The sequence below is a fragment of the Sebastes umbrosus genome, chromosome 20 (genome assembly GCF_015220745.1).
Source record: "Sebastes umbrosus isolate fSebUmb1 chromosome 20, fSebUmb1.pri, whole genome shotgun sequence".
Lineage (NCBI taxonomy): Eukaryota > Metazoa > Chordata > Actinopteri > Perciformes > Sebastidae > Sebastes > Sebastes umbrosus.
The window spans coordinates 13,755,654-13,777,664 of NC_051288.1; the positions used below are offsets into that span (position 1 = coordinate 13,755,654).

General features: G+C 41.2%; 2 protein-coding genes across 2 annotated transcripts; one reads left to right on the forward strand and one right to left on the reverse strand.

Annotated features, from left to right (window-relative positions):
- Window positions 1-4,056: 4,056 nt before the first annotated feature.
- LOC119479235 (DDB1- and CUL4-associated factor 7-like) lies at window positions 4,057-12,202 on the forward strand. The gene is made up of 7 exons (XM_037754611.1): window positions 4,057-4,624; window positions 6,727-6,885; window positions 7,479-7,590; window positions 7,713-7,831; window positions 7,985-8,194; window positions 8,458-8,575; window positions 10,939-12,202. The coding sequence occupies exons 1-7, from the start codon at window positions 4,487-4,489 to the stop codon at window positions 11,109-11,111; spliced, it is 1,029 nt and encodes a 342-aa protein (XP_037610539.1). The 5' UTR covers window positions 4,057-4,486; the 3' UTR covers window positions 11,112-12,202.
- Window positions 12,203-12,974: 772 nt separating this feature from the next.
- Window positions 12,975-21,463, reverse strand: LOC119479845 (potassium voltage-gated channel subfamily H member 6). Its single transcript, XM_037755813.1, has 12 exons — window positions 21,454-21,463; window positions 19,926-20,083; window positions 18,410-18,841; window positions 17,818-18,211; window positions 17,443-17,642; window positions 17,058-17,310; window positions 16,773-16,966; window positions 15,861-15,972; window positions 15,380-15,649; window positions 15,048-15,228; window positions 13,550-13,754; window positions 12,975-13,447 (listed from the first exon to the last, which is right to left on the reverse strand). The coding sequence occupies exons 1-12, from the start codon at window positions 21,461-21,463 to the stop codon at window positions 13,163-13,165; spliced, it is 2,694 nt and encodes an 897-aa protein (XP_037611741.1). The 3' UTR covers window positions 12,975-13,162.
- Window positions 21,464-22,011: the final 548 nt, after the last annotated feature.

The following is a 22,011-nucleotide window of genomic DNA, read 5'->3' on the forward strand; positions in this document are numbered from 1 at the left end:
AAAATCTTGTCATAATGGGAATGAACTAAGACTTCCTGAAGCATCCGAGCCTGAAACGATCCAATTTCCCATGATTTTTTAGGTGGAGTATAGGCATGACAGCAGATCCCGAAGAGGAGGTAAGTGTAACTGGAATACCAATAATACACATGTAGATCTCGAAACTGACCAGGGGCCTCACTATTGCTAACAGAAGCACTGGAGGAAGGTAAGACAAGCCTGTCATTACCAGGCTGTTGACGAGGGTCTGAATGGCTCTTTGCTTCTGTGGATGGATGTTTTCTCTGCCTGGATCAGACTTAATCAGTGTATGCAGGATGAAAGAATCACAGATTCCTATTATTACTATGGCTATTGTAAGGATAACAGCGGGAAGCATAGAGTAGCATAACTTGTAGAAAAGAATGTAGGCAATGCCAACGACAACCGTCAAAGTCCAAACGATGCCAGCCATCACAAGCCTGGGAGTGAGACTTTTCCTCTTGTGGTAGGTGATTGGATGAACCACAGCCAGGTAACAGTCCAGACAGATACAAGCCATCATGAGGGGTCTCCCACATGTGCTCAAGGCAAAAACACCGTTCCAAATCGTTTCAAATGGCCAATTTTCCCAGATGAAATGATTTAATACTCCAGGTGGGATGAAGACCAAGAAGACACCATCCATGATGGAGAGGTTCAGTATGAAAAAATCATTTGGTGTGAGGGGAGTTCCTCTCCTGTATGTCTTAAACATCTCCCAGAGGATGGTAATGGATGCAGGAAAACCAACAACAAAGAACAGCGCTGTAAAAAAAACCCAAATATATTTGCCCTCATTGAGGCCTTCACACCCATCAAAATCAAATTCTTCCCAGAAGTTTCCAGATGTGGCGGAGTTGTTGGACAGACGCTTGGAACGAAGATGTATCTCAAGCAGCATTATTGAACAGAGTAGTGGATTAAAGACCTGACAGACACAGATACACTATTTAAGAGCATGAAAAATGAATTCACACACATGCACAACATGCTGCAAGCCAGAATCTTGCATGCTACACATACTGTACCTTTTTAGGAGGTTTTGTAGGGAAGGTTATACTGAGGTGCTGCTGTGTCTTGTTGTCTTGATGTCACACAATTGTGCTGCAGGTGTTTGTGCGTACACTTCAATCAAATTCATGACCTGGTGTCAGTGTCAGTTTTGCAAATCGTTTATTTATGAAAAAGAGTATACCCACAGAGCACAAGAGATTGAATTTGATTCCAATAGCGTGGCTAAAAGGGGGAGGGAAAACGACTAAAGATATTATTGATAATCATATACCATATCCCAGAATAGGTGCCACCAGAGAGACAAATTTAAATTGTAGGTCTACCAAATAATAAGTGAGTAAATATAATAATGTTAAAGGGAAGGTGTTAAAGAATTCATGACCTAAAATATCCATCAACATCTGCTCATCAAAAGTGATGCAAATATCATCAGAAATGCAAACGATCTGTTGTGGAAACTCATTTATAAAACCCTGCGTGATGTCCGGACAAGCCAATGTTGTTTTAGCTGTTAGCAGGTGGAAAAAAAACAAAGTGTGTGGCAACTTAAACACCCTGTACATTACAGGCAAATTAGGTGTCAGAGCTCACTACAAATGTGCTGTCATTGCTGATGAATAACCCTGCAAGTATTGCTAAGGTTAATCGGAGGTCACAGGGTTAAATGAGCACACACAGCCGAGAGTGGAGGTTTAAAAGGAAGCCATGTGTCAGGCCAAAGAGCAGCTGAGAGGAACAAGTGGTGCCACATTGGCAACATTACTGATGTGCTCAAGGTGCATGCACAAACCTTGACCACCTTTACAGTAGAAGGGTAAAAATCCCACCTAAATGTGGGTAGGATCCCAAAATAAGATAAGATATTCCTTTATTAGTCCTGCAGTGGGGGAATTTGCAGTGTACAGCAGCAAAGGGGATAGTGCAAAAAACAAGATGCATCAGCTAACACAGTAAAAAAGAGCTAAACAAAGTGTAACAAAATATGAACCATTTAAATAGAAGGAAGTATAAAAATAGGAGCAGTATATACAGTATTGACAATAAACAGACTATTAACAAAATTGCACAAGTGGAAAATGATATTGCACAGTGAGAATGAATGAATGAATGAATGAAGTTCCACCTGAAAATATCAGGTTATTGTCAGTTTTTTTGGTGTGTAAGTGGTCTACTGGGAGCAGTGCTGGTTGTGGAGTCTGACAGCTGCTTGAAGGAAGGACTTAATTTATTTTTATGGATTCAAAATAGATGTACGTTGCATTAAACACAAACAAACATGTGAACCTCAACATTTCTGCATGCACAAAGGCAGCTTTTTCTTTTGAGAAGAATTTCAAACAGCTTCTCAAGTGTGGAGCCCCCTGTAATGCTGCCTTCAAGTGCTCCTTGTAATCTCTCCTCTTTTTGGGTTGTATATAAATATAGAAATCGTTGACATTCAAGTTGTGGGCAGAAAAATCACAAACACACTATAACATTACTTATCTATTGACTGTCTGTCACTTAATCCTCTCAGGAAGCCCATATTTTCCCCCCAAAAACTACTTTGCTGGGCTCGTTTTTATGCTTTGTTGTGATATATCCGATATTCGTGGCTGTTCTTGAAGGCAGCACCAGCAGCCCTCAATGACGCTCATCGTCGCATTATTTTTGTCCTCCTGTCTAGTGATGGGAATTCCGGCTCTTTTTAGTGAGCCAGATCATTTGGCTCAGCTCACCAAGAAGAGCCGGCTCTTTCGGCTCCCAAACTGCTCTTCGTTTTCCCACTTCTGCCTTTTATAATTCAGCCAAATTTAGCTTTAGCTGTTTTGACCTCTGATTAGTATGTGTGCACATATATCACTTAAATTATTCAATATAATTATACTAAACCTTATAATTTCCATAATACCATCACTTTACATGCTACTTCGTTTCCGACTATCACTCATCTTGTCTGCTATTCGCGCACCGCACACCTCTCTCTTTCTCTCCTCCTCTCCCTCCTGCTCTGTACCTGTAGACCGTCAGTGCGCCGCCCCTCCCTGCTTGGTGGTATGATCCTCGTCTGTCATCACCTGATTGGTCGCACGGACGTCATTAACACAACATTCAGTCAGTCAGTGCATGGAGTGCCTGTGGCGCGGAGATGATCGTCTTATCATTCTGCCTTGAATTAATTAAAGGGACTGTTTGTAACTTCTTACAGGTATAAATCTACCGGGTTGGTTTCCCATGCACGCTCGCATATGCGCGATCGTGTGTGGCTACGCTGTTCAGACTCAGACTCCAACACAAACTACACGGAAGCACCAAAACCTCAAAGCTATATTTAGTGAAGCCCGTCTTGCAAAACAGTGTCAACTCTTCCTGCTCCAGCCCCCCGACCACGGCCAGAAGACACAGGGGAGCCCGTAGCTTTGGTCTCCAGGGCCGGAGTCTGTGCTCCTCTGCCTGCTTGCCTTCACTCACACACCGCGCGTTCTCACGCTCCACTCTTATGTGCATGCGCGCACACTACACACTGCAGAAGAGTTAGTTTAGCTCTGAGAATATCTAGTAAATGTTCAGTGGATGTTTGTGCAGAAATAACTGCTACAGCTCCTCCAGACCAACTGGGGTTTCCCGTGTCTTGTGAAGTGACGGGGCTCTGCAGCGAGAAACGTTATCGGCTCCGACCAAAACTCCGGTGTCTTCCCTGTTCTGACCGCGGTCGGGAGGCTGAAGCAGGAAAAGCCAACACTAGGATCAGCAGTGATTCATGGAGAGACCTTCGTCTGGTCAGCTAACATTACTGCCAAGCAGGTGAAATATAGTGATATTGTGGTTTCAGCTGACGTGTCGCCTCACTGTTTTGAGCGATGCTCGTTCATGTCTATGTAGAGGGAGCAAGCGCGAGCCCGATGCTGACTTTCGTTGACTTAACGGCCACAGGTGTCGCTGTTAACAAGCATTTCTGAAAGTTACAAATAGTCCCTTTAAAAAAAATAAAAAATAATAAAAAGAGCCGGCTCAAAGAGCTGACTCGTTCGCAACCAACACATCACTCCTCCTGTCGCCGCCATTGCTGCCATATTACGATCATTTCTCAGCAGCTGTTTGCGGGTTAATTTATACATATTTAACGTGTTTGTTTCGTTTGTAACGTGAAGCTTTTTACCGCCGGGGAAAGCGCCCTGGTTTACACGAACTCAACAACTAGCCAGCTTACAGTAAAACAGTAGAAATTACATTAGCAGAGACAATAAGTGAGCTGGTTACCTAGCTACCGTTAGCTTAGTTACCTAGCTACCGTTAGCTTAGTTACCTAGCTACCGTTAGCTTAGTTACCTAGCTACCGTTAGCTCAGTGAGCTAGCAGAGGTTGGTTGGTGGTTGGTTGTTGTTATTGACGCATTCAGGAGTCTTGTTTGTTTTTCCTTGCTAGTATAATTAGTTAAACCATTGGAGGTTGTTTGTAGTACGTGTTGAAGATGTCGTTACACGGTAAACGTAAAGAAATCTACAAGTATGAGGCTCCGTGGACGGTGTACGCCATGAACTGGAGCGTCCGACCGGACAAGCGGTTCCGTCTGGCGCTGGGTAGCTTTGTGGAGGAATACAACAACAAGGTAACTTCATCTTGTCCCATACTGTGTTTTAATGGCAGATATCACCGGTGTGATGGCGATACTCTTGTACACCAAATATAATATATGTATATAATACTGTATCAATGAAAAGATGAGTGTTATTAACAGAAAACAATGTTTCCCCTCCTGCTCCAGGCCCACCTGAAACCCTACTGAAAGTAACGATTCAAAGTACCAACTAGCTAACGTTAAATTATATTGGCCTGAAAATATGTTATGATCAGGGAATGAAATGATCACCTGCCAAATAACAGGGTGAATGTTGGCTGTGGCAGGTAGAAACTTCAGGTTACCTGCCACCATGGCAGACAGGTTTTCCTTATATTAAGAAATATTATTTTTAAAAAGCAATTCTAAAGCCTAAATCAAATATATGGTAACACTTAAAGGTCCCATATTATAAAAAAGTGAGATTTTCATGTTTTTTTTTAATTATAAAGCAGGCTTAAGTCCTATGTAAATACTGTGGAAGTATCGAAAAGCTCAATCCACAGGGAAATACACACAGCCCGTATTCAGAAACTCTGCATTTAAAACAAGCTGTCAGGATTTCTGCCCATTCGTGATGTCACAAATATACAATATTTAGACCATTACACAGTTTTAAACGTAAACATTCTAAACGTGTCCCAGTTTATTCCTGGTTGCAGTGTATGTGAATGACATCAACAGACAGGAAGTACACATGGACCCAAACTGTTGCCTAGCAACGCAATTCCACAGCAATTCCGTCAAAATGCGCTAAAACGGAGCGTTTCAGACAGAGGGTAAAATACAGGTGTATTCAAGCCGACAGTATGAGGAAAATAAAGTGTTTTTTTTAAAAAACCCTGACCTTTTTTTTATAAGTTATATTCCATAATTCTACAGTCTGGTACCACTGACTCAGTGTTTACAATTTTAAAGCGTTCTACCTAGATTTCAGAAGTGGCAGACAAAAAAAATTAGTGGCCGGTAGAAATGTTCAGTGACCTGCCACAGTGGCAGGTGAGGAAAAAGGTTCATTTCAGCCCTTGGTTATGACTATATTAAAATGATGCCTGATATAATACTGTTTTAACTTTAGAAACATATGACATTAATATCAAACTGTCTGTGCGTGTATAAAATATTTTGTGATGATTGTAGGGAGCAGTTTGCAACTCATTTGACAAAAATGTAAAGACATTTGCCATTGCAATGCAATGGGTAAGTGAGTTGCAGACATTTGAAAACAGGTTAGTGATTTAATAAGTCATTTATAAATGAATATTTCCTCTTTTTTTTTTTTTCTTCAATTTTTCAATTGTTTTTTTTCTTTTCGAATTTGTCATTTTGTTTTATTTCATCTTGCATTGTTTTTATCTGTTTATTATTTATTTGTTGCTTACTTCTTAAATCAGGACCGGTATGGAGGACAACAAGAGTCACGGAAATAGTAAAAAAAAAAAAAAGTATTTAATTGATTAATAAATAATTGTAGAAAAAAATAGGTATTTATACATTTGTTTACAAATATACAGTATTTATTAAACTATGAATAAATGAACTAAATAACAAAATAATGTATTATTTGACATTTTAATGTGCAATAAAAAGAATTTGCAAATATAATATTAATCCATCTTAAATCAGGACCGGTATGGAGGACCACAAGAGTCACGGAAATAGTAAAAAAAAAAAAAAAAAGCATTTAATTGATTGATAACTAATTGTACAATAAAAATAGGTATTCATACATTTGTTTAAAAATGTACAGTATTTATTAAACTATGAATAAATGAACTAAATTACAATATAATTTATTATTTGACATTTTAATGTTCAATAAAAATAATTTGATTTAGTTACTACCAATACAAGCGGAAATGGGACATATGGTGGTATTACAAATAATTGGAAGATATGACATGATAATGAAAATGTTCAGGCTGATTATTGGTGGGAAAATTAATATAATGTATCCCTAACTGGATTATCCTATCAGAGGATCCCTAGAATCATCACCACCTGTCGCAGCCCTAACTGACGGTACTGTTCCCCCGCTCAGTAATGCTACACTGACTCACTCAAGGTGAGTTGTTGTTGTTGTGTGTTCACAGGTTCAGATAGTTGGTCTAGAGGAGGAGAACTCAGAGTTTGTGTGTCGAAACACTTTCGACCATCCCTACCCCACCACCAAGGTCATGTGGATTCCTGACAGCAAAGGAGCGTACCCTGACCTGCTGGCCACCAGTGGAGACTACCTGAGAATCTGGAGGGTAAGAGGACCAGTCTGACCTGAACCTATGGCTTCCTGTTGTGAGAGAAAACAGGGACCTTAACATAGTCACTACTAGATATTATATACTGTTTATCCACACTCAGAGTTCAGGATGAACCATTTGCTGCCAGCTCCCAACCACAGCTCTCATATGCCACAGCATAAAACCAAAACGGTGTTGTTTTGTTTTTCCTTTTCCTTGAATTTTAAAGACAAACATTCTGGGATACGTTGATACTCTAAGTCTATTTATTTGATTATTATTTTATCTATGTATTAATTTGTTAGGAAAGAAATATTTAAATCAAGCCTGATGTTGCCTTACACATAAAAGTATGATCCCAGTCACTTCCACACAGTGAGGCATACAGCTTATTAATTAAACACTGGTATTGGATCAGTACTCAGTATCGGCCGATACCCAAAGCCCAGGTATCGCTATCAGTATCGGGACTGAAAAAGTTGGATCGGTGCATCCCTAAACTTGAAAATGCAGATGATTAGTTCTTGCATATTCAAAAAAACAATGTGGTCTGCATTAACTCACTGAAATGCACAAATATAGACAATAAAATGTGTTTCTACTGACAGGTGGGCGAAACAGAGACCCGACTGGAGTGCCTGCTCAACAATAACAAGAACTCTGACTTCTGTGCACCACTCACATCCTTCGACTGGAACGAGGTGGACCCAAACTTGTTAGGTAAAAACTTAGTGCAGGGTTACCTAAGGGTAACATTGTTGATCAATCTCTTATAGAAAACCAGAACAATGATGAGCTTCACTGACATGACATTTGTTTATGTCTGTATGTTTTCTGTGCAGGTACTTCCAGTATCGACACTACTTGTACGATCTGGGGGCTGGAGACTGGACAGGTGCTGGGCAGGGTCAACTTAGTGTCGGGTCATGTCAAGACGCAGCTCATTGCCCACGACAAAGAGGTAAATGTTATGACATGATGGATCAAACCTTCACGAATTTTATTGTGTTAAATAAAATGGTACTCATATATAATCTTGGAGTAACTTTCCCATCTTCCAAGTCAAATGCTCTTCACTTTGCTGATCAGAACTCACTGTCTGGTTGCTTTGCAGGTGTATGACATCTCGTTCAGCCGAGCGGGTGGTGGCAGGGACATGTTTGCCTCAGTGGGAGCGGACGGCTCGGTCCGTATGTTTGACCTCCGTCACCTCGAACACAGCACCATCATCTATGAAGACCCTCAGCACCACCCACTGCTCCGACTCTGCTGGAACAAGCAGGACCCCAACTACCTGGTCACCATGGCAATGGACAGCATGGAGGTTAGTGCAGCTCCCTTTGTGTGTACATGCTATAAAACTGAAGTATGGAAACTGCTATTGTGCTTCTGTGTGGAAAGCAAAAATGGAAGGGGAGTTTTTCTCTGTTTACGTAAAACACTTGATATGTTTGTAAGCAATAATGATTTTGAAACTGAGAATGGAAGATACTTTTTTATCAATCTGTCTTCATATTGACCCTCTCTTTGTCCCTATTTTATTTGCTCCCAGTTAACGTCCGTACATTTCTCTTTTCATGTCCTCAGGTGGTGATCTTAGATGTGCGTGTGCCCTGTACTCCGGTGGCCAGACTCAACAACCACAGGGCCTGTGTCAATGGAATCGCCTGGGCGCCGCACTCCTCCTGTCACATCTGTACAGCAGGTATGCAGATTTTACTGAGCACACAGTTTGCGATATTCACACAGAAGCTTGTTCGCAGGTTGAGGGCTTTGCCTAACAAAATATTTGTAGCAGAATGAGAGGAGAATATCTCGATACAAGCGCGCAACATTATTGCAATAACTGACAGTGAGCACGAGAGGGAGCCGTTCTTACGCTACACATGTGAACTCAACAAAGCTCTGTGTCAGTAAATACACAAGGTGGAGAAAAAAATTTGGTGTAGATTGGTGCCCCCTTTTTACAATAAATAGTCGTCTCAGTCAGAATTTTTCAAGTCCTACACAAAGGGGCTTTAAGTACTGCTTGAAGAGGGTAATCTTTTCTTCAGTTAAAGGGCCAATGTGTAGGATTTAGGGGGATCTATTGAGAGAAATGCAATAATAATATTCATAACTGTTTTCATCAGTGTATAATATCCTGAAACTAAGAATCGTCGTGTTTTTGTTACCTCAATCACGTGACGACAGTTGATGGATCACAGATTGGCTGTGAGGTGATTAATCAGAGCAGAATGTGCAATGTCAAAGAAAAAGAGCAGAGCAGCAGAGATTAGCAACTCCGATAAACCAATTTCCTGGGGGAATTCCTGATTTTAATGTCATATACCAGGATAATTTTGTCCAAAATAAACCTACGATACAGTCACAAGCATAATCTTCTTTCGGCTGCTACCGTTGGGGGTCACCACAGCGGATCATCTGTTTCCAACTCTTTCTGTCCTCTGCAGATAGTCACATGCATAATACTGCGTAAAAATGTTATTTAATTCAATCAACAGTTAGCACCTTTTATTGGTCCTGTAGTATAATACACTGATGTGCTGTTTTGTGAGTATTTGTCCCTTACTTGTTTCTCCTGATCTTGCTTTGATGCTTTTGTGTCCTGCTGGATAAGAAGACATGATGAACTAGAAAAGTGAATTCAGTAGAGTACAGATCTCCGCCAGGTGTGTCTGCAACGACCATGCTGTAATGTTTGACAGAATACCCACTCCATGCAGGCTCGCGTCTCAGCTGCGTCTCACAGGCGTAACCGTGACCTGAAGTGTTTATTTAAGCTTCAAGTAAATTTTTTCGATAATACAAACGTGAGGTTGATGCCCAATAAAGAGGCACTGAATATTTATCTACATTTTGCAACCTAGACAGAGCAGTGTGCTGCTCTCTGGCCCCTCTTAAGGAAATATTCTTATACCTATTCTCCTTATTAAACAGAAAAATACAACCTTACATCTTCTGAATTCAAGTTTATCTAGTTCACCGAACTAAGATGGGCTTAATTGCCTTGTTAACTCATCGTAAAATAGACTTCATTCAAACTCAACAGAAACAAAATATAACTCACCAAAACCGTCTTGGATATTTAGTCCACTGTTGCAACAATCACCAACTGTGGTTGGTTCAAAATAAACCCATAATTCCCAAAGTTAGATGTGAAAATATGCCGGCTCTATACGCTGTTTTTCCCCGCTGTCTCTCTCACTGCCCGCTGAGCAGCTGCCAAGCGGCTCTCGTTCTTCGGAGGCAGACCATTAAATTAGCAAAATAAAATGTCACAAAAAAACAAAAAAAAAACTCCCGATGTACTCAGCCTATCGTGTTGTCACATGAAAATATCAGTCTATTGGAATGATCAGATGAGATGAAGATGAACAATGAGAAGAGCATTCTGTGTTTTTCCTCATGTCTTTACTCATTTGCTTGCTTTCCTCACTTCCGCTTCTCTTCTCGTGCACTGATTTGTTTAAGCTGAACCGCCAATCAGATTGGTTTCTTTTACCGATGGGCAGCGCCGCCGATTCAACATGCAGCCGAAAAAAGTCCCGTCACGGGCAGACTAGAACCAACGGTGCGGGACACACCGAAAAACCTAGGCTGAAAGACGCTCACCGACAGCCCAAAACTGTCCTGACCGTCGGCTTGGTGTGTCAGGGCCTTTAGCTATTATTTGGTGCCCCTACCGGCCCTAGTTGATTAAGATTAGTGAGGAGTCAGCAGTCAAAAACGGTATAAAACAGTCAATAAAAGATGTTTGTGTTAAAGATGTCAATAAAATGTGTTTTCAAAAAATGTGAATCACTTCAACCTTGAGAGGTCCTTCAGCACACAGTCATAAATATCAAAATAAAAAATATTAGGCTGATGAGTCCAATAGTATGCAAGATTAGCTGTGGACAGACAAAGAAATACACGCACGATTGAGTACATGGTCTCCTGGCAGAGATAAAAATAGTTCTACCAGATTCAGGTCAGTAACATGTAATGTTTAGTGACATTATTTTCTTCCTGTTTATACAAGATAAATCAATTCAAATGAAACCACCTCCCCTCCTCTCTGTCTAGCGGAGGACCACCAGGCTCTAATCTGGGACATCCAGCAGATGCCGCGGGCCATTGAGGACCCTATACTGGCCTACACAGCTGAAGGAGAGATCAATAATGTCCAGTGGGCCACCACCCAGCCCGACTGGATCGCTATCTGCTACAACAACTGCCTGGAAATCCTCCGAGTCTGAGCTGCAGTCATGAAGAAATGAGGCAACTCAAAAACATTCTCTGTTGAATTTACAAGCTGTTTGAGAAGGAAGGAGCAATATTCAGTTCATGCTCGTATTGGGTTCATGTTGATACAGATTATGTGTGTAAAGCTTTTTTCAACTGAGTGAGTACGTCAGCGCTCGACTTTGTGATACAAAATCAAGACGTCCTGTATCCGAAAACTCAATGGAGCGCCAAAACAAAAACGGTAACCACGTCTCAAGAAACTGTTGTCATGTACAGACATGAACCAAGTTTCAATGGCCTACAAGTTTTCAGCATGTTGTCTCACAGACAAAAAGGCTAGTCGGATACATGTTTTTATACGCCATTATGGTGCATTGTATGTATAGTTTCACCCATTACGACATCCTCAACCTTTCATTTTTATGAAGCAGCAAAAATGTAGTTTAGCCACATTTAAAAGTGGATTGAATGTGGTTTAAGTGTTCATATATTCAATTGTTTTTATATGTATTTTATTCAACTGAATATCATTCGTGATATAAAAACATCTTCGTTGTGTTACATCAATTATATGTGCAACAATTTACTAGTATTAGCCATTGACCATAATACAAATTTGTTTTTGTAGTTTGTGCACCAGTTATTTTATTAATATCAACATTATTTTATTTTATACATAGATAAACAGTCCCTCACTGTTTAAACCATTCTACAATAGTTTTATATTTAGACAATTATTTCACAGTGAGGTGACTCATCAACATATTGATAAGAATCTACAGTACAGATTTACAGTTAGAAATGATAAGTTGAAAAAGTGTTTTTCTTCCAGTTACTGTACAATACTGAGAGAACACTGCCTGAAGTACATCATCCATACTCTCTACAATATAGAGAAACATTTTTGTCAAACAGCCTAGAAAACTGACATTGTATAACGAATGCTGTGAGTCCTGTTGTGATATTAAGTTCTGTTGTGATACTGGGATGGGATGGGAAGACGTGGGGGATGAACAGGAGTTATTTCTTACTTGTTGTAGGTGTTTCAGTACGGGGTCATGATGTGTGATTATTTGCTAAACATAAAGTCAGAAAAACACTTGTTCATGTTTATTATGTGATGCACTTTTGTGGGAAATTGTTATATTTTCTTTAAGGAACAGTTTGACATTGTGGGAAATGCTCATTTGCTTTTTTGGTGAGAATTAGATGGGAAGATTGATACCAATCTCGTGTGTCTCAGCAAGCAGTTGGTTAGCTTAGCTTAGCACAAAGGCTGAAAACGGGGAAACAGAGCTAGCCTGGTTTTACGGGATGTTATGTGCCGGACTATTTCTTGACCAGGAGCAGTTATCAGGAAGTCACTGCTCCTGGTCAAGATATAAGCTTTGGGGATGACACTCGCAAAATTTACTGAGCCGGGATGGAACAAGAAGACGTAAAACAGGACGAGATGTAAAGAAAATGTGACTGTGCACTTCTTATTTCGCACTAGAGCTGACCCGAACGCTTCAAAGCTCCGACTGGTGCCTTGGTAATCGACTTCCAAATCAGTATTCGAATGCTTTGTTTTTTTATTTATTTATTATATATATAAGTATGTAATAATAATGTATACATTCCCAAAATGGCCCATGAAATAAGGAATAATTCCACAACATTATTCATATACAACATTAATTATTACTGTATGTTATTCTCAGACAGATAACGCTGTTTGTTGTGTGCCCAACGGAAACGGGGAAGATGGAGACAACATGTCGGAGAACATGTCAGCCTGCTGCGCTGCGTCACAACGCGAAGCTTAGAATATTTCTCATCGAAGCTTCGAAGCCTAAAAAATGGTATAAGGGACAACCCTATTTCACTGTAATCCTGTGTCAACGCTGTATGAAATGGAAACCCTTGATCTGATGTCGACTACTACTACTTGCTGTCCAAATGTGTAATAATAGCTGAATCTTGGACGTCACATGGCTCCTTCAAGAAGTCTATCAGTAGCAGTGTATCACTACTTTCAATGTCACACTTGTTGCCACTAAAACTCTTTTACTGAAAGTCTTCAGATGACCGGCAGCACAGGGTCTGAGAGGTGTTTCTGGATCTCAGTCAGTCCTGAGGTGATGTCCAGGTTCCCCGGCAGCGAGGGGCAGCGGAGCCTGGTGTTCTCCATGAAGGAGGATTTGACTGATGGCTGGGCCAGCTGCGGAGTCAACCCTGTGGGGGTCTCAGTTTCGGGGCTGGCGGTCATGAACGTGGTGTCGTCTGACGCCATAGTCACATGAATACCGCTGGACAGCGACTCCTGGGACTTCTTGGTGAATTGAAGGTCAGTCTGAGAAGAGCTCTAGAGTAAAGAAATCACATACTTTAACATTTGTATGTCTTTAAGGAAAAGACCAGAAACAAATCTCTGTAAGTGGTAGTAGTAGTTGGCATTATTCTCTACCTGTGTGGGTGCCCGGCTGTCCATCTGTACGGGGGAAATGGGGTACATGCTGTGCAGCACTGGTGTGCCAGTCCCATACAGGCCTGGTGAGTCAGTAGGGAGGGTACTAGGTGATACAGTGCTGTAAGCAGGAGGCACAGGAGTGATCTGCCTCTGGAGAAGCTGGAGAATAACGTTGATGTCGGCCGTCATGCGAGTCTCCAGTCTGGGGAATTAAGAGACAATGAGGATGAGTGAAGTAACACTATCCAAGAATCTGCTTTCCAATAGAATAAAATAATACACAGGCCTTGGGATTTGAAAACATTGTCTGACCAGTGACTCAACCAGCCACTCTAATTTCTTATTATACAGCATACCGCCTCTTGTATCAATACTTTAAAATGGGTAAATGGGTAGACAACCTTAGGCAGGCGTACCACCATTGGTACGTGGTAGCTTAACCAATGGCACACTCGCAATAAGTGTGCAAGACAGTTTTTTGGACCATTGGCAGTTGGGTGGCCTGTTATTTACGGTAATTTGATGTTTTTCCCCACCTGCACTCCTACTCTGCATCTGACTGGCTAGTACACGTTGCCTTCTTTGCAGAATTTGTTAAGTTTATAGTAGGGCTGTCAATCGATTAAAATAATTAATCACGATTAATCACATGTTTTCTATCTGTTCAAAATGTACCTTAAAGGGAGATTTGTCAAGTATTTAATACTCTTATCAACATGGGTGTGGGCAAATATGCTTGCTTTATGCAAGTGTATGTATATATTTATTTTTGGAAATCAATTAACACAAGACAAGGACAAATATTGTCCAGAAACCCTCACAGGCACTGTTTTTAGCATTAAAAAAATATGCTCAAATCATAACATGGCAAACTCAAGCCGTGATTTGCCCCAAACGGCATGTGATTATCATAAAGTGGGCGTGTCTGTAAAGGGGAGACTCGTGGGTACCCATGGAATCCATTTTCATTCACATTTCTTGAGGTCAGAGGTCAAGGGTACCCTTTGAAAATCGGCATGCCCGTTTGTCCTCGCCAAAATTTAGCGCAACTTTGGAGCGTTATTTAGCCTCTTTCGCACAGCTAGTATGACATAAGACAATGGATTCCGGAGGTTTTCTAGTTTCATATGATACCAGTAGCTTAAAAACTGAGCCCGCTACAAGTTGCGTTCTTAATTTTGACAGCCCTAGTTTATAGCTGATGAACAAGATTGTTGGAAGGTCAGTCGAGTTAATGATTTCAGATGTGGATGGTTTCATAAGGATGGCAGCCTTCTTGTGTAGTTCTCTCATCTATAATTATAATGTCCTGAAAAATGTTGCTATGGACGTTGACTATATGGATGGAATAATATTACAGATTCGTTGGAGATTCAAATTCTGTCATAATTAAACTTAATGTTAACCTTAATGCTGCTATGGCACACTGATTAACAAAAACATTTTAAAATGGTACTTCACATCAAAAAGGTTGTCGTATGGTTGCTGTATTCACCTGTTGAGCTGTGAATTTAAAACCTCAAGTCGAGACTCCAGCTCACCGGGCCGTTCTTCTGTGAACGGTGGCGGGTGGTATGAGTTGCGGACAGAGGAGGATCGCCAGGCACGACTGGAAAACTGTTGTGGCTGTCGTTCTGGCCAGTATCCATACATTCCCGGCACATTCAAAGATGAAGCTGAGAAAAATATAAAGACAGTTTTTGGCCATGTAATGTCCAAAATGTTCACTATGCACCACCATCAACAGCTGTAATTAATCATATCATGTTTAAAACTTTAAACCCCACTCTGTATGTCTTTTCAGGACAAACTTCAGTTAAGATCTACCTTGGTGGCCCCGGTCCGACACTGCTTCCCTCCCCACTGAGGCGCCACTCGGAGGGAGCAGCTGCACCACAGAGGGGGGGTAGTCCCGTCTGGCATCTTCTGCAGGGTAAAGCTCCACTTTGGCACTGTCGGAGAGAGGCTTAGCCAGGTCTTCACTAGACTGGGAACACGGGGATCCACAGCTACAGGGGTCGTCCCAGTGGTCCTGAGGAGGTGAGTGACGATGACGGCAGGACTGAAGAGGGTACGAGTCTTCATGATCGATTCCATCTGTTCACAGGAAAGCAATCAATTACTATTTTATACTTTCACATTAGTCCAGTTACCAAACAAAACAGTGCCTGTACATTTTTTAATTCTTCTGTCAGATTACCAGGGTAGACGAGGAGTTTGATGATTTTTTAGAGGCTTATTATCACACTGATTACAAAGCTGAGGCAGCCTGTTTGACTGTGAGAGAACTGTGTGCCACATATCTCACCTGGCCTGATTCGGCAGTCCAGGGAGTGGTTTCTGTGTCTTGGCTTGTGGCGATAAACACAGTCGTCACCAGAATCATCAGTTGTTGTTATTATTGGTGGCACTTGATCAGCCTGATGAACACAGAAAGAAATACAGTATCATACACAATTTCTTTGGCTTTATAGGCCTATAACAGTAATCAAAATTCAAAGAGGCAAACCCCTTTGAGGGTCATATAGTAGCCATATTATTTTTTTTTTAAGAATTATTTTTGCAAGATGACAGATGAAAGGGTCCAAGGTCTCCAGCCTATACGCAAATCAGGGATATTGTGTGTTCATGAACGCCTAGACTACCAAATAGCTACCAGTACTTAAACTATGTTAGCAGTAGTTCCATTCAAGTCTCTGTGTTGGTATTGAAGTTAACCATCGAGTCTCCTTTGAACCTGAATGTCATGCAACTAGCAGAGAAGTAGTCCAACTATTTTTTTCTGGGGAGAAATACTAATGCTAATGAGGAATGGTTAAATATTTTGTGTCTCAATGAGAAAAAAACATATAAAATTCAAATTGTCAAGAGGAATATTTCCTTTTTTTTCGCAATATCGCAAAATCGCAATATGGCCTACCGCAATTTTCAAATCGCGGGATGAGGAGGAAATCACAATATTTGCTAAAGGTGAAATGTGTGTGAAAATTAATATTAATATTGTGGTGCTGCAGAGATGTCCTGGCCTACACATCATATTCTACAGACTTAAGAAAACATATTTGTTTGACACAGATCCTTGCAAAAATTACACTATAATCATTTTAATATTTTTTTCAATGAAAATAAGAATAATGACCCATATCGCAATTAGATATTTTATCAAAATAATCGCAATTAGATATTTTATCAAAATCGTGCAGCCCTACTACCAACATACATCTCTCAGGTCAACGGTTATCTCCAGGTTCCTCCAGAAATTGTCTGCAAAGCCGGGGTAGAGATCAAGGACCTCCAGCAGGTCGTCCCTCAGGACGCGGTGCAGGTCACAGTAGGTGATGGTGTGTACATCTGAATTGGACTTCCCCGGCTCATCATACAGGTGGATCGGCTCTCCAAAGATGTCATTCTTTTCTGCAAGAGCGTGAACATTTTTTTATTCGAGTAAATGCTGTGTTTGCAGCATTTTTGAGACACCGCTGTCAAATTGTCTAAGGTTAGATACCTAATATGGCGACCACCACATCATCCCTGATGACCTGGATGGAACCACGTGAGATGAAGAAGAGTGAGTCCAGGATGTCTCCGTAGTGGATCAGAGTGTCTCCTGGAGGAGCGTGGATTGTCTTGAACCTCATACCCAAGGCGCGCAGACACGCTTGACTGCCTCCATTGAAAGCCTTGAAGTTCTGTAGCAGAGATCTGTTCAAGTGCAAACAGATGTCTGCCTGCAAAGACTCTGGAAATCCCTTCAACACCTAAATATGGGAAGACAAGACCATCAACATATCAGCAATTAGATGCAAAACAGGGATACTGAACAACCTTGACAGCAGTTACAGGTTAAAGTAGGACTACAACAACACTCAGTCCTGTCACTGTTTACTTACACCATTCATGTCGATGCCGTTTGTGTAGGACCAGGCATGCTGGAAGTACTCCTCCAGCCTTTGGCGAAGGCAACCTGGGATTTGGTGGAATCGGATGAACTCTTTGACTCGCAGCATCTGGCTGTGGTAGCGGCTCGTACCAGAGTACAGACGCTGGATGATGGCTGACACATTCCCAAATATGCTGGCATACATGAGAGCTGAGACAGAAGAAGTAACAAGGGCACAGAGATTATAATAAGGCCCCGGTGACTGTGGCATTTGAATTGTAATATTTGTTAAAAATGCTAAAACAGGGTTACAAAAATAGTTTATATTAAGGGACTGGACAAAAATCATTTTCGTCACAGTCCCTAACAGTGTTATTTAACTCACAGCCAATGACCATGACGCAGATGGAGAAGATCTTCTCTGAGTTGGTGTTTGGAGAGACGTTACCGAACCCCACGCTCGTCAGACTGCTCAAGGTGAAGTAAAGAGCGGTGACGTACTTGTCTTTGACCGATGGACCGGAGCTGGAGTCGGTGTCGTTGTACGACTTGCCCAGTTGCTCAGCCAGGTTGTCCAGCCAGCCGGTCTCTGTGTACGGCCTCTCTACGAAGCCGATAGCGTACCAAATGCAGGCGAGCCAATGGGCGATGAGCACAAAGGTGCACATGAGCAGGAACAGGACAGCAGCTCCGTATTCAGAATATCGGTCGAGCTTTCTTGCCACGCGGACCAATCGAAGCAGCCGAGCTGTTTTCAGCAGGCTCGTTAAGGTCGCCATCTTTGGTGTCCATTAACGACAGGGAAGAGGATGTTAGGCAGGAAAATGGGCGTTCAATTTACAGTAACTTCAGAGAACTCTTAAAAGAAGTTTAGACATTATATCTAAGGTTTGCCTACAAAATTATTTATTAACAATGTGAACTTTGGTTCTTCTGAAAAAAAAAATCATATAACATAATTTGCAGAGCGTTCTTACCTCGTCAGATCCAGATCTGAAAATGAGAAGGTCAAAAGGGATCGCTGCGAACAGATCAATAGGGAACCAGCCTTTGATGTAGTGCTTGGCTATCCGGCTCGGCTGTGTGATCACCTCGTCTTTTTGGTCCACGTACGTTGTGCGAAAGTTGATGACTATATCCACGATAAACAGCACGTCCACCATGAGGTCCGCCACATTCAGAGGGTCACACGTGTAGCCGCACACGTTACTCCTTTGACGTAAGTCCCCGTGTTCATCCAGGAGGAAGGCAGCTGAGTACGGAGTGAAAACGGCCGTGTAGAGGACCAGGAGGAGAATAATCCAGTCCCAGAACGCCTTGAAGGCGCTGTAGTGAAGCAAAATCCACCATGTTGTCTCTGGCACCTGGAGTTTGTATACAGGCAGTACGTCAGACTCCAAAGAAAGTACCTAAACATGAAGAATGCATTAGTATGCAATGATTCTCTTATATCAACATTCAATTAAGTTATTCAACGTTTAATGTGCACTATTTAGGTAATTTTAATGGATTTTGGTAAAATGATTTCTTCTTCCAGAAGGCAAATGAATACCATTACATTAACCAGTCATAAAACTGCAACTCTTCTCACTTTGACACAAAGCAGATCTTATATTTTGCTTTAAAAGGAAAACAAGTACATTCTCTGAACTAACACTAAACGACAGACCTTTCCAGAAGACGTACTGTTTTGACCAAATTCTTGCTGAAGGCTGCACGCTCTGGTTTTGCGACCTTGTAGGTCCAACAAATCCTTGACCATCCTGTCAGTGGCGACTCTCAACGGAGGTGAGACTTCAGTAAAGATTACATCCAGATAGTACAATTATATCCAGATAGTTAAAAAAGCAAGAGCAATAGTGTGCTGCAGTCAACTGTGTAAGAGCGTGTCGGATGCTGGTTGAGCTGGAGGGCTGTAATGATGAGTTTGGCGTCACAGTCGCACATCTGAGTTCATGTGCTGCCACAGTCCTCGTGTTCTCTTTAGCCTAATTTCAAATTAACATTTGCAGCCCCGACGAATCTCACGGATCTATCTACCAAGTAGATAGATAAATAGATAAATAGTTATATATATATATATATATATATAGATAGATGGACTGACAGACAGGAATCAACAAGTGACCCCGTGCAGCAATATCACAGTTTGTTGCACACATTTGCAGTTGTTTCATATCCATCACACAGCATCCCACAGCATCCCACAGAGGCAGTGATGCAGAAAGCCGAGCCCCAGGGCTCCAGCAGTAACTACAGAAGGTCTGAATTGAACTGTGGCTCAATGTAACTTCTCTTTTCACACCCAGAAGGAAAAACACCCAGCCACCAAACCATCTACTGATTTTTCCACTAGCGGGTTAATAACGGCAGTGTTCCATCATAGCAACTGTCTGGGAGCCGGACAGATCCTGGCAAGCAGTGAATGCATCGTGGGGCATTTGAAATTTAGAGCTGTTAAATGGGACTTCCTGGTTCTTGGCCCCCCCGTACCTGCGTGACCTTCTCTGTGACGTTGTGAGAGCGGTCCTTCACCTTGGAGGGGCTGAGCAGCTCAATCCTGGGAGTTGGAGGCGAGCGGCATTCGGGGCCCTTGCTGGCTGCTCCCCCACTCTTCATAAGGTCTGAGTCAGACATGGAGCTCTGCTGGCCTACAGGGGATCGGAAAACACATTTTTATTTATATTCAAGACAAACAGATCTTTGTTTTTACAGTTTTTATGCCTCCGCGTCGGCGACAGCCGTGGCCAGAGGCATTATGTTTCGGGTTGTCCGTCTGGTCCATTCTCGTGATATCTCAGGAACACTTTGAGGGAATTTCTTCAAATTTGGCACAAACGTCCACTTGGACTTAAAGATGAACTGATTCGATTTTGGTGATCAAAGGTCACTGTGACGTCACAAAACACGTTTTTGGCCATAACTTTTTGGCGGAGGCGTACAACCACGAGGCAGTAATTCTAGTTTCTCTTATTTTGTACTTTTTCTTCTTTTTCTTGAAAGACATTTGGCCTACTAAAAATATTACAATTATAGTATTCAATAACACTTTCTCATTACTGTACTCGTGATGTAGTTTTATTAATATACTGAACTTATACTGTGGATTCCTTCAGCTTTATTTATGTAAGATTTGCCTCCATAATTTTCTGTTCTAAATTTGCCATGCGAAAGAGGTACTACTCAGTGACATTTAATATTCTGTACCCCCTCCCTTAACAAATTCCTCTCAGCTCTGATTTCCCAGAATGCCCAACTAGCTGCGCCCCTCCCAAAAAAAACCTCTGCCTTCAAACAGTGGATAGTCTCAATACTTGACTCAGTGTTCGTGCATAGGGACGGCAGCAGTTACACTGTATAAAAATCTCTCAAGTTGGTCAAATCTTCAACCAAGACAAGTTTCACTGAAAGTAAATAAACAACGTACCTGATTTAAATGTCAGATCCTACTTGGTCTTGACCCCTAGACAGCCATGACTCAAATATCCATCCTCCAGGACACTTTTTGGACAAGTGCTTTCAAAAACATTCACTGTCCTCTTTCACAGTTCATATTTCAACAAACGTACTCCTTTTATGCAGACGTCGATGTTGAACCCTCCACTATGGCACAGGGCGGAGGACTGGAGCTCGCATGTTGCCACGCAACATTCGCCAACCCAGGAAACCGATCAATGCCATGCTATAGCTGAGAGGAACTGACAGGGAAATCAATGACAAGCATTGATAAACAGAGCAAATGGGCTCAGAACCATTACACTGGACCTCCCCGTTAAGATCAAATGACCATTTCAGTGTTCTCGTATGCAGTACAGTTTGGTGGTGTAGGGCTCAAATATAGTTCAGGCTGTGACATACTTGACACTGGTGTAAAAAACTAAAAAGTATAGTACCCGCTCAATATGTTCCGTGCATACTGTTAATGTGGGATCTTATTGACTGCAATGACGTTGACACTACAGTCCTATAAGGGGTTAATGACCCGCGATGACATTAGCTCAAAATGTCCTTTAGCTGTAACCTTCAGCCATCTCTATTCTTCTTGTTTTGTTTAAAAAATAATAAATTAATTGTGTATTATTTTTAAACAAAATAATAAACAATATATTTATTTAAAAATATATAAAAAGTACTTATATACATAATAAAAATAAAAATAAATAATATTTAAATAAACATTCACTTTAAATCCCATATTTAGATGTGTGTCTACGACATGATTTTGTGGCATCACAAATACGCAATACACAACTTGCATGTGTGATGTAAAAACGTAATCCTCCAGAGCACATACTGTACTGTACACTGAGAATGGACTTTTCATTAAAGTAGGAGACACCTTGTTCAATAGTTAAAACCTTTGAAATGAAAAAATCGCATAATAGATTCTGGATTATGACAGAGAAGGAGCAGATGTAATTTAAATATTTTTAACAAATTATTATTCAGAGTATTTTATATGTCTAGAGGGGCTCTTTAAATGAAAATGTATTCTAAATTGCTCCTTGTTGGTTCCTTCCTCAAATAATAAAAGTGAAATTTCACTTTGATAGAACATTTTTATTTCTCTAGGATCTGA